Source organism: Tamandua tetradactyla, chromosome 24 (assembly GCF_023851605.1).
Source record: "Tamandua tetradactyla isolate mTamTet1 chromosome 24, mTamTet1.pri, whole genome shotgun sequence".
NCBI classification, from domain to species: domain Eukaryota; kingdom Metazoa; phylum Chordata; class Mammalia; order Pilosa; family Myrmecophagidae; genus Tamandua; species Tamandua tetradactyla.
Window position 1 is genome coordinate 32,267,392 of NC_135350.1, and position 13,308 is coordinate 32,280,699.

General features: G+C 44.0%; 1 protein-coding gene across 1 annotated transcript; it reads left to right on the forward strand.

Moving 5' to 3' along the window:
- Positions 1-348: 348 nt before the first annotated feature.
- LOC143668177 (endogenous retrovirus group K member 10 Gag polyprotein-like) lies at positions 349-2,229 on the forward strand. Its single transcript, XM_077142801.1, has one exon. The coding sequence runs from the start codon at positions 349-351 to the stop codon at positions 2,227-2,229; it is 1,881 nt and encodes a 626-aa protein (XP_076998916.1).
- The last annotated feature ends 11,079 nt before the right edge of the window (positions 2,230-13,308 follow it).

Below are 13,308 nucleotides of genomic sequence, written 5' to 3' on the forward strand. Positions count from 1 at the left end.
TGTGCTTACAACTGCTGCGTATTCTGGACTCGTTTTCTACCGCCAGGACCGGTTTGTCTGCGTCTCTTTCTCTCTCCCCCTTTTCTTGTCGTACCCTCCGCCGGCCGGGGGCCCGACGTTGAGTGAGGAGACACGGACAAGTGGTGGCCCGTACGGGGAACCTCCCTTTGCATCCGCGAGCTGATGAGGACGTGCCTCCGGAGTCTGTGGTTGTCTTTCCGCGCCTGATCATCGCGGAGAGGTAAGTACTTTTTCTTTACGTGGAAACTAAGGGCCGCGGGTTTTCAGGCAGCCCCGGTGACTCGGGAGAGCTCCCCGAGTGGTTAAGAGACAGCGCCGACTGCAATCATGGGGCAGTCTGAAAGCTCACCCCTGTTAGCTCCGCTAATGACCCTCTTGAAACAGCGGGGCCTCTCAGTTAAGAAAAGTTCTCTCCTAAGGTTCCTTGATGATGTTACAGTTTTTGCCCCCTGGTTCGCCCAGACTGGGAGCCTTAGTTTGCCCTCCTGGATAAAGCTTGGCCACGACATAGACCGAGCGCGCCGGACGGGCCTATGTCTGGACCCAATCCTAGTTCCCGTTTGGGAAACTGTTCGCGCTTGTCTTGAGGCAGAGGCTGCCACGGGCCTCGGCCCGTCCCTCGTCCTGCAGCAGGCACGGGGCGCGCTTCGGGAAACTCAATCAGTTTCGTCTGCGGATGGCTCCTGTAAAGGGGAGCCGCCAATCCGTAAACGGCCAGAGTCCAGCGATAGTTCAGACACCTCTGACTCTGAGTCGGATGATGATCAGAATGAGGGTGTAGACGAACCTCCGCTGATCGATTGGGAGAAGCCCCCTGCCTCACCCACGCAGCCCTCTGCCCCGCCAATGAGTACGCGATGGTTTTCGGCGAGTGGTCACGGCGACCCCGCCAAAAAACCTCACCGAGGGCTCCCCCTGGTGGCCGAATCGGGCTGCACTGGCCCGCCCTTGCACAGCCCAGAGTTCCCTGGAAGCTGGGTAGGGGAGGGGCAGCCACAGCTGTATCCCCCACCTGCGTATGCAGGCCCTCAGGACTCCATCTCATTAAGCAGTGGTAAAAGGCATTTCTGGAAATGGACCCCTTCATTTACCTTTAGACCTTTCGGAGTTCTAGGCGGATACCAGCCGCTTAAATCAGAACCAGACTCAGAAATGTATCCGGTTATTCTCAATCCCCAAGGTGGTAATCAGCATGAATCCTATGATTATAAAGTTCTGAGGGAATTGAGGCAAGCCGTCCATCAATATGGCCCCAATGCTCCTTTTACGTTAAATTTAGTTGAAAATCTTGCCACCCTAAACCACACGCCCGCAGATATATACCAGCTAGCCCGTGCTTGTTTGCCACCGGGTCGGTATATAGACTGGAAGGCCTGGTTTGAAGAGCTAACTGAAGAGCAAGCCGCGAAAAACACCGCGGTTAGACGTGGCGCCTGGAATGCGGACATGCTCCTAGGGAAAGGGCCCCACTCCCAAAATCAAACAGGGTTCCCTATAGAAGTCTATGGGCAGATCTTCCGCTGCTTCATAGGCGCCTGGAAGAAATTAATGAGCCAGGGAGAAGCTCAAGCATCTCTCAGTAACATACACCAGGGCCCCACTGAACCATTTGTCGAGTTCGTAGCTAGGATGCAAAACACAGCAGAAAGGATTTTCACCGACCCAGGGATAGCAGAAACTGTAGTCAAACAAATGATATTTGAACAATGCAACAAAGACTGCAAGGTAATCCTAGTGCAGAACAAGGGTAAAAGCCTAACCGATTGGGTTCGTTTATGCAGGGACGCTGGCAGCCCACTAACTAGTACAACTCGAGCTGCCATGCTGGCTAGCTCACTGCGAGTAAATGCAGAACAAGCTAAGAACGCAGGAGCGAGGCAGAAAGGATGTTTCCAATGTGGAAAACCAGGACACATTAAAAGAAATTGTCCTAATATGAGCCAGCTAACCCACACTCAACAGGTGGCCAAGCTCTGTGGCCGTTGCCGTAAGGGACCCCATCGCGCGGAGGACTGTAGATCAGCCTTCGATGCAAACGGCAAGCGCCTCTCTGGGCGCCCGGAGCAGGCGCCAAAAAACGGGCAGAGGGGGTCCGTCTTTCCGGTGGACCCCCTTGCTGGCAATACAATGATGCAACACCAGTCCAAGTCCGTGCCTCCCATGAGTCAGCAGGACTGGACCTCTGTGCCACCTCCACACTCATACTGACCCCATCTGAAGGAGTTCGGTTGGTAGAAACCTCCTTTAAAGGACCTCTGCCACCAGGCACTGTGGGGCTCCTGTTAGGAAGAGCGTCCACAACCCTGAAAGGATTGGCAGTTGTGCCAGGTGTTATCAACCCTCACTCCACAAATACTGTCCAGATCATGGTTCAATCTATGCGAGGCACCCTGGTTATTGAAGAGGGTGATAAAATAGCACAACTTTTACTCCTTCCCAGCTTACACGCGCTCCTTCCGAGCAAAAACAGAAGGAAAACGGAAAAGGAACAAAAATCTACCGAGGGGATTTTTGAAGGCCTTCATATGTCCTTAGAGAATCGACCCATGTTGACTCTTAAAGTGCAAGGCCGACCCTTCTTAGGCCTGCTAGATACCGGGGCCGATCGGTCGATTATAAGACAGCAAGAATGGCCCCCTGCCTGGCCGACGTGCAAGGCGGAGGACACCATTAGAGGAATAGGCCAGGTCTCAGCACCCATGCTGAGTGCAACTGCCCTTCATTGGGCAGATGAAGAAGGACATCAAGGTAGCTTTCAGCCTTGTGTGTTAGCCCTGCCCGTGTCCTTATGGGGAAGAGACATTCTAGCCCAGATGGACGTTACTTTGACCAGTAACTGTTCTCCAACTTCTAAGCATCTGTTAAAAGGAATGGGATATGTCCCTGGCAAAGGCTTAGGAGCCTCATTGCAGGGGCGCACAACACCTATACAGGCTGTCTCCAATTCTGATAAACGAGGCCTGGGTTTTTCCTAGGGGCCACTGAGGGGAGATTCCCATCCACACCTATAAGACTAAGGTGGAAAACCGAAACCCCGGTTTGGGTGCCTCAGTGGCCCTTACCAAAGGAAAAACTTTCAGCACTCCACGCTCTAGTATCAGAACAGCTAAAAAAGGGCCACGTCATTCCTTCCACATCACCTTGGAACACTCCCGTATTTGTCATAAAAAAGAAATCAGGTAAATGGAGACTGTTGCATGATTTAAGAACCATCAACAGCTGCATGGAGTCCTTAGGACCTGTTCAAATGGGGTTGCCACTCCTCTCGGCCCTGCCAAAACACTGGCCTGTTTTTATCTTAGATCTTAAGGACTGTTTCTTCTCCATTCCACTTCATCCCGAAGACACTCCAAAATTTGCGTTTACTGTGCCCTCTCTTAACCATGAGGAGCCATGCCACCGCGTCGAGTGGACAGTCCTGCCCCAGGGCATGACTAATAGTCCCACCATGTGCCAGCTATATGTTGCTGCAAAGCTGGCCAACACTCGACAACAGTTCCCCCAAGTAAAAATCATTCACTATATGGATGATATTCTGCTTACCCATAAAAACACTGACATTCTCAAGACAGCTCTATCACATTTAGTCCTCACACTTAGAAAAGCCAACCTAGAAGTAGCCCCTGAAAAAATTCAGATAGCAGAGATTACCACCTTCCTGGGGGCAAAAATTACACCTACTCATGTATCCCCCCAAAAGGTGTCTCTTAGGCTAGACAACATACATACCCTCAATGACTTGCAAAAACTCATGGGAGATATCAATTGGATTCGCCCGTACCTGAAATTACCTAATGCCAAATTAGCGCCTTTATTTGACTTGCTAAAAGGGGATTCGAACATAACTTCGCCCCGGCACCTCACTCCCGAAGCGAGGCAAGCACTATATCAAGTAGAACAGGCACTCAGTAGCGCTGCTTTAAAAAGAATAAACCCCCATGAGCCCTTTGAGGCCTGCTTACTGCCAACAGAGCTACAGCCCACGGCGGTGCTGTGGCAACAGGGACCATTACTCTGGGTCCACCCCGGAGTTTCTCCTAAGAAGAGTTTAGAGCATTATCCTACGGCGATTGCAGAGTTGGCCTTGGAAGCCATAAAAAGGGCCGTACAACATTTTGGCCAACAACCTAAAAACCTCAGAGTACCTTACTCTTCCCAGCAACTTGAGACACTTACTGGATGTATAGATCAATGGGCCATTCTCCGGTGTACCTTTTTAGGAAGTATTGACAACCAATACCCAAAAGATCCCCTCTTGCAATTCGTTACCCGACACCCAGTAATCTTTCCTAGAGTGACTTCACCCAAGCCACTAGTGAACGCCCTCACCGTGTACACGGACGGTTCCAGCTCCGGTTCAGGAGCATACTGTGCGGAAGGGAGTACTCCCAAAACAGTGTTCTTCCAACCACAGAGACCTCAATGGGTAGAATTACAGGTCATTATTACAGTCCTGAAAGAAATTACCGATCCCCTAAATATTATATCTGATTCGATTTATGTCGTAAATCCTGTAAATATTTTAGAGACGGTGGGCATTATAAAATATTCCTCCTCAGTAAGACCATTCTTTATCAAACTTCAAGAGACAATATGTGCCAGACAACATCCTTTCTACATAACTCACATTAGAGCGCATACAGGCCTGCCTGGCCCCATGGCACAAGGAAATCACATAGTAGATGTAGCCACTCGACAGCCACACATCTTCCCTGCGCTGACACCATATCAGCAAGCCCGAGAATTCCATGACAGATTTCACATCAATGCAGGTACCCTAGCTAGGCGGTTTAATATACCACGTGCGACAGCTAGAGATATAGTCCGAGCGTGCGGAAATTGTGTAGAACAAAGAGCAGTCCCTTCAGTTGGGGTTAACCCTAAAGGTCTCATCCCAGGAGACATTTGGCAAATGGATGTCACCCATCACTCAGAGTATGGTAAAGTTAAATACCTGCATGTGTCAGTGGATACTTGTTCTCAAGTTTTATTTGCCTCTGCCGAATCAGGAGAAAGAGTCCACCAAGTAATTGCACACTGCCTTGCCGCTTGGGCAGCTTGGGGTAAGCCGAAAATATTAAAAACAGACAACGGACCCGCTTACACCAGCAAAGCCTTCCAAAGATTTTGTGCAAATATGGAAGTGCAATTAAAACATGGTATCCCCTACAACCCTCAAGGGCAAGGAATCATTGAAAGAGCACACAGGTCTCTTAAAGACTTGCTCAAAAAACAGAAAGGGAGAATAGGCCACGGCCTGTCCCCGAAGGCTCAACTGTCTGTAGCCTTATTTACATATAATTTTTTAAATGAAAATTCACTAGGAATGACACCTGCTCTTCAGCACACTACTCCGAGTCCTCCACATAGAGGTCTAGTCCGTTGGAAGGATGTCCTGTCAGGACAATGGCAAGGCCCTGACCCAGTGCTCAGCTGGGCCAGAGGCTCTGTTTGTGTTTTTCCCCAGGAACCAGGACGTCAACCTGTGTGGATTCCGGAGAGACTGGTGAGAACCGTGACACCGCCCGGGGGCGCCGAGAAACTGCTGCCCGACAAGTCAGCAAGCTTTCGACCTGAACCATCAGGCCCGGTCTCCAGCCCTACTGATGATGGCGACGACCGAAAAGATGACAACAACAGTGCAAGTGACCCTCCGACCGAGTAGAAGAGAAACTAGCTTTAACCCCACTTTTCCCACTACGAGCTACTGTGGGACCAAGTCACCTCATGGTTCTCTTGGCCCAGGTTGACCACTTGGATTCTTTTAGCAGTGGGACTCTTAGTAACTCTGCTCATTGTTAAATGTTTGTTAGAATGCTTGTTCCAGACGCAGCAACAGCTACGCGTCACCACTATGTTGGCTATGTCACTTGCCCCTGATGCCCCTGGCGACACCCGCACCGTAGCCCTGTCCTCCCCCCCACTGCATGGCCCGTCACGGCCACTCAAGGCGGGACGCTCGAAAGTAAGGTCTGCCGCAAAGCCCATGGCTGTATCCCAGGTATAAGTGGCGGCACCAGAAGTCATAATTTTGGTCGAAAGAGGGTCTCTAGGCAAAGTCGCGGTCCTGGCCAGACTAGACTTAAGCCATTGCACAGAGACACCTACGACACTCTCGACTCTGGTTGCCGCTCTCCTGCCCCCCTCATAACCCGGTTGCGAGGCGAAGCACTGCAGGGAGGGTCACGTGGTTTCCGGTTCACGGGCCCTCCGGTCTCTATATGAGGAGGCATTCTGGTTGGTGCCTAGCAAGCCTAGTCCAGACTCCCCAAAGCACCAAAACATGTAGTGGGCCGTTCCGGCCCACGGGAGCTCACTCATCAATGGAGACACCGGGTCAAAATAAGTAAAAAAGGGGGAGATGTGGAGAGCCGCCACCCGGGTCAGGCCTAGTGGACGCGCTGCAGCCTGCTCCAGAGTTCCCCCCGCCCATCGAGTGAGCCAAGATGGCGCCCACATCCTGCCTCCGCGTATGACGTACGCGCCCGCCAACCCTGTCTACCAATCACCCTTGTATACGTGGCGTTAGCCCATTGGGTTTGGATTTTGTATATAAAGGCGTTACCCGGACGGGGAAAGCGAGATGACCCACAAGGAGCCGTGCCTGACGGCCGCACAGAGGTCGCTCCCCCGCGGGATGTATTCACCCGGTCGGGGAAAGTTATAGGTAATGTAAGCTTAGACCCAGTAAAGATTTGTGCTTACAACTGCTGCGTATTCTGGACTCGTTTTCTACCGCCAGGACCGGTTTGTCTGCGTCTCTTTCTCTCTCCCCCTTTTCTTGTCGTACCCTCCGCCGGCCGGGGGCCCGACGTTGAGCGAGGAGACACGGACAGTATTCCTTACCCCAGTTTTCTGAATTACCTTATTCACAACTTGGTTGGTTTCATTCTTATCTCTAAATATCAGGTTATGCATACATAAAACAGCCTCTCAAAATCCAGCAATCCAGCAATGACAATTACTGCTCTGGGCTAAATGTGACTACTATAAGAGCTTGCAATATAGACCCCAATTTTCTTATGAGTATTTTCTAAATGAGATCATACAATATTTGCTCTTTTGTTTCTGGTTTATTTGCATCACCAAATGTCCCACACATTCATTCACATCACTGCATGCCTCACAACTTCGTTGCTTTTTGTAGCAGGACAGTATTCGAGCAGATGTATATACCATTATCATGGCTAGGTTCATGTGTCAACTTTGCCAAGTATTGGTACCTGTTTACCTGGTTGGGCAAGTGCTGGCCTGTCTGTTCCGATGAGGACATTTCATAGAATTTCATAGAATTAAATCATGATCATGTCAGCTACATCCACAGCTGATTACATTTGTAATTACATTTGTAATCAGCCAAAGGGGAGTGTCTTCTACAATGAGTAATGCTTAATCTGATCACTGGAAGCCTTTTAAGGAGGATTCAGAAGAGACAAGCTATTCCTGTCTCAACTGGCGAGCCTCTCTTGTGGAGTTTGTCCAGACCCTCCATTGGAATCTTTGGCTTCATAGCCTGCCCTGCAGGTTTTGGACTCTGTGTTCCCGTAGTCACGTGAGACACTTTTATAAATATTATATTTGCAAGTGTTTCCTGTTGGTTCTGTTTCTCTAGAGAACCCTAACTAATACAGCCATCATCCACCAATCTACTTCTCAATCAGTGCATCTTTCAGCCATCTCCATCTACCTGGCCTCATGTGTAATGTCCAAAGCCAACAGTCCATCAGCACTCTCAATTTTAGATAATTTCATTGTTTCCAAGAGAAAAATAACCAATAAACATACCCTCACCAAATAGAAAATCCAAACCTCCCCTAACTCTTTTCCTTCCCCCCATTATGTACTCGTGGTACTGTAGTGGTACTCTTGATGTTTTCCTGTTAAATACAGCCCATAGCATGCAATAACAGTTTTTCCCCAAAGCATACACTCTTTGTCCATGATTTATACATTTGTATTATTAGTTCATGTAAGAACTTATTTTTATATTTTATATTGAGTAGATCTGTAGTGTTAATCGGTGAGACACATGAGTCTATACAACCCTTTTCTATCACGTTCACCTTCAATATGGTAATATTACTTATAGACCCGCTAGTGAACTGCCTTCATTTTTATCTAACTTCCTTACAATTAAGCTCAACCTCATTAGCTACCTGTTCACCCATCTCAAGCTTCCACATATCTCTAAATTTCCTGCATTTGGCATTATAAGCCTCTGAGTTTACATTTACCATGGTCATAAAAGTGTAATCATATAGTATCTATCCTTTTGTGCCTGTCTTATTTCACTCAGCATTATGTCCTCAAGGCTCATCCATCTTGTCATGTGCTTCAGGATGTCATTTCGTCTTATTGCTGCACAATATTCCTTCATTTGTTTATGCTACATTTTGTTAATCCACTAATTCATTAATGGGCACTTGGATTGTTTCCATCTTTTGACGATTGTGAATAATGCTGCTTTGAGCATCAGTGTGAAAATCTCTGTTTGTGTCACTGCTTTCAGCTTTTCTTAGTGTATACTGAGTAATGTTATTGCCGGGTCATGGGCAAGTTGACATTTAGTTTTCTGAGGAGCCATCAGACTGTCTTTCACAGTGGCTGTACCATTGTACATTCTCATCAGCAGTGCACAGTGTTCCAATTTCTCCACATCCTCTCCAACATTGGTAGTTTCCTGTTTGTTTAATAGCAACCATTCTTACAGGTGTGAGGTGGTATCTCATTTTAGTCTTGACATGCATTTCCCTTATAGCTGATGAGAATGAGCATATATTCACATGCTTTTTTTAGTCATCTGTATTTGCTTTTCAGAAAAATGTCTATTCGTATCTTAATCCCATTTTATAATTGAGTTGTTTGTTCATTTGTTGTTGAGTTTTATGATTTCTTTATGTATACAGGATATCAAGCCTTTATCTGATGTGTGATTTCCAAATATTTTCTCTCATTGAGTTGGCTTACTCGTCACCTTTTCTCGGGTAAGTTTTTTGAGGCACGATAGCATTTTTCTTTTGAGAAGTTACCATTTTTCTTTTGTTTCTTGTGCTTTGGGTTTAAAGTTTAGAAAGTTATCGCCTATTACTAGTTCCTGAAGATGTTTCCCTACATTTTCTTCTAGGAGTTTTATGGTACTAGTTCTTATATTTAGGTGTTTGCTCCAATTTGAGTTAATTTTTGTATAGGGTATAAGGTAAGGATCCTCTTTGATTCTTCTGGCTATTGATATCTAGTTCTCCCATGCCCATTTATTGAAAAGACTATTTTGTCCCAGTTCAGAGGATTTAGGGGCCTTGTCAAAAATCAGTAGACCATAGATTTGGGGGTCTATTTCTGCACTCTCAATTTTATTCCATTGGTCAATACTTCTATCTTTGTGCCAGTACCAGACTGTTTTGACCACTGTGGTTTTATAATAGCTTTTAAGATCAGGGAGTGTTAATCCTCCCACTTTGTTCTTGCTTTTTTTCCAGGATGCTTTTAGCTATTTGGGATCTCTTTCCCTTCCAGATGAATTTGGTAGTTAGTTTTTCTAAATCTTCAAACTAAGTTGTTAGTTTTTTTTTTTTATGAATTTTTTAATACTTTGCCTTTTATTTATTTATTTATTTTTACATGGGCAGGCACCGGGAATCGAACCCGGGTCCTCGGGCATGACAGGCAAGCACTCTTACCTGCTGAGCCACCGTGGCCCAGTTGTTAGTTTTTGATTGGTACTGTGTTGAATTTGTAGATCAATTTGGGGAGAATTAACATCTTAACTATATTTAGCCTTTCTATCCATGAGCAGGGAATGTCTTTCCACCTATTTAGATCTCTTTTGATTTCTTTTAGCAATGTCATGTAGTTTTCTGTGTACAAGTCCTTTCCATCCCTAGTTAGAGCCATTCCTCGATACTTGATTCTTCTAGTTGCTATTTTGAATGGAATTTTTTCCTTAATTGGGTCCTCAGTTAGGTCATTGCTTGTGTATAGAAACATTACTGATTTTTGCACATTAATTTTATAACCTTCCACCTTGCTGAATTTGTTTATTAGCTCAAGTAACTTTGTGGTAGATTTATCAGGATTTTCCAAGTATAAGTTCATGTCACCTGCAAATAATGAAAATTTTACTTCTTCCTTTCTAGTTTGGATGCCTTTTATTTCTGTTTTCATCCTGATTGCTCTGGAAAATCTTTCAGTACAAGGTTGAATAATCGTGGTGACAGATGGCATCCTTGTCTCATTCCTGATCTTAGGGGGAAAGCTTTCAGTCTCTCACCATTGAGTGTGATGCTGGCTATGGGTTTTTCATATATGCCCTTTATCATATTAGGAAGTTACCTTTGATTCCTACTATTTGAAGTATTTTTATCATAAAAGGATGTTGAATTTTGTTGAATGCTTTTTCAGTATAAATCGAGATGATCATATGATTTTTCCCTTTTCATTTGTTCATGCGTGGTATTACATTAACTGACTTTTTTTTTTTTAATGTTGAACCATCCTTGTGTTCCTGGTATTAACCCCCCCCCCCGCCCTTGGTCATGATGTATAATTCTTTCAATGTGCTGTTGGATTTGATTGGCTAATATTTTCTTGAGAGTTTTTGCATCTATGTTCATTAGGGAGATTGGTCTATAGTTTTCCTTTCTTCTAGCATCTTTACCTGGTTTTGGTATGAAAGTGATGTTAGCTTCATAAAATGAGTTTGGTAGTATTCTTTTCCCCTCAAATTTCTGGAAAAGTTTGAGCAGGATTGGTATTAGTTCTTTTGGGAATGTTTGATAAAATTCCCCTGTGAAGCCATCTGGCCATGGGCTTTTCTTTGTAGGATGATTTTTGATGACTGATTGAATCTCTCTACTTGTAATTGGTTTGTTGAGATCTTCTATTTCTTCTTGAGTCAGTGTAGCTTGCTTGTGTGTTTCCAGGAATTTGTCCATTTTATCTAAGTTGTCCAGTTTGTTGGCATATAGTTGTTCATAGTATTCTCTTATGATTTTTGCTTTTCTTTCTTTAGGATCTATGGTAATGACTGCTTCTCATTTCCAATTTTGTTTATTTGTACTATCTCTCTGTTTTTCTTTGTCAGCCTTGCTAGTGGCCCTTCAATTTTATTGAGTCTCTCAAAGAACCAACTTCAATTTTCTTGATTCTTTCTATGTTCTTTTGTTCTCCCATTCATTTAACTCTGCTTTAATCTTTGTTATTTCACTTCTGCTATTTGCTTTGGAGTTAATTTGCTGTTCTTTTTCAAATTCCTTCAGGTGAGCAGTTAAGTCCTCGACTTTTGGTCTTTCTTGTTTTTTAAATATAGATATTTAGGGCAGTAAATATCCCCTCTCAGCACAGCCTCTGCCACATCCACTAAGTTCTGCTATGTTGTATTCTCATTTTCATTCTCTTCCAGATAGCTACTCATTTCTCTAGGAATTCTTCTTTGACCCTCTCATCGTTTAAGAGTGCATTATTTAATCTCCACATATTTGTGAAAGTTCTCATTCTTCGTGGCTATTGATATCCAGCTTCATTCCATTGTGATCAGAGAAAGTGCTTCGAATAATTTCAATGTTTTTAAATTTATAAAGACCTGTTTTCTGCCCCAGTGTATGATCTATCCTGAAGAATGTTCCCTGAGCACTAGAGAAGAATTTATATTCCAGTGTTTTAGGGTATAATGACCTATATATGTCTGTTAGTCCTAATTTATTTATCAAATTGTTTAAGTTCTCTATTTTCTTATTGATCCTCTATCTGGTTGTTCTAACTTATACAGGAGAGTGATGTATTGAAGTCTCCTCCTATTATTATTGAAATGTCTATTGCTCCCTTCAGTTTTGCCAACATCTGTCTTCATGTACTTTAGAGCTCCTTGTTTGGGAGCATAGACATTCATGATTGTTATTTCTTCTTGGTTAATTGTTCCTTTTACTAATGCATAATGTCCTTCTTTGTCTCTTATGATGTCTTTACATTTAAAGTCTATTTGTCTGATATCTGTACAGCTACTCCTGCTTTTTTTTTGGTTACAGCTTTCATGGAACATCTTTTTACTTTCAATCTATTTGTTTCCTTGTGTCTAAGATGAGTCTCTTGTAAGCAGCATACAGATGGATTTTTTCTTAACCCATTTTGCCAATCAGTACCTCTTTTTTGTTTTTTTTCAATCAGTATCTTTTAATTGGTAAGTTTAGTACATTAACATTCAAAGTTATTACTGTAAAGGCATTTCTTGAATTCACCGTCTTATTCTTTGGATTTTATTTGTCAGATCTATATATTCTTTTCCCTCATTCTCTTTTTATCCTTTAAGTTACCCTTACTGGTATTCTTCAATTCTGTGTCCTCCGCCAGACCTCCTTCTCCTATCTTTTTTTTTTTTTCAGTTGGCAGAACTCCCTTTAGTATTTTTTGTAGGGCTTGTCTCTTGTTGACAAATTCTTTCAGGACTTGTTTGTCTGTGAAAATTTTAATGTCTCCCTTACTTTAGAAGGACAGAATTTTTGGCTGGAAGTCTTTCTCTTTCAGGATCTTAAATATATCATGCCACTGACTTCTTGCCTCCACAGTGCCAAGTTGACTGGTCTGAACTCAGTCTTACGTGGTTTCCCCCGTATGTAGTAGATTTTTTTTTACTCTCGTAGACTTCAGGATTTTCTGCTTCTCTTCAGCATTTGACAGACTGATTAGTACGTGTCTTGGAGAAGGCCTATTTGAACTTATTCTATTTGGAGCTTAGTGAGATTCTTTGATTTGCATATTTATGTCTTTTATAAGAATTGGGAAGTTTTCCCCCATAATGTCCTCCACTGATCTTCCTGGCCTTTTACTCCTCTCTTCTCCTTCTGGGACACTGATGATTTTTATATTTGTGTGTTTTGTTTTGTCCTTCATTTCCCTGAGATCCAATTCAAAATTTTCCATCATTTTTTTTTCACTTGCTCTTTTGTGTATTTGAAATCATTGTCCTGTCCTTTAGTTCACTTATTCTTTCTTCTGCCTCTTGAAATGTGTTGTTATATGTCTCTAGTATATTTTGATTTCGTCTACAGCAACTTTAATCTCTGTGATATCTGCTATTTTTCTATTTATTCTTTCAAATTCTTCTCTATGTTCTTCTAGTGTCATCTTGATCTCCTTTGTCTTTATCCATCCTGCTGTTTTTATTTAGTAGAGGTATGTCAATGTCTTTGATTAGTTGTTCCGAAGTCTGTGTCTCCTCCTGTGTTTTAATTTAGCCATTTCACTGGGTTGTATCTGTCTGCATCTTCATATGGTTAGTGATCTTCTTTTGTCTTG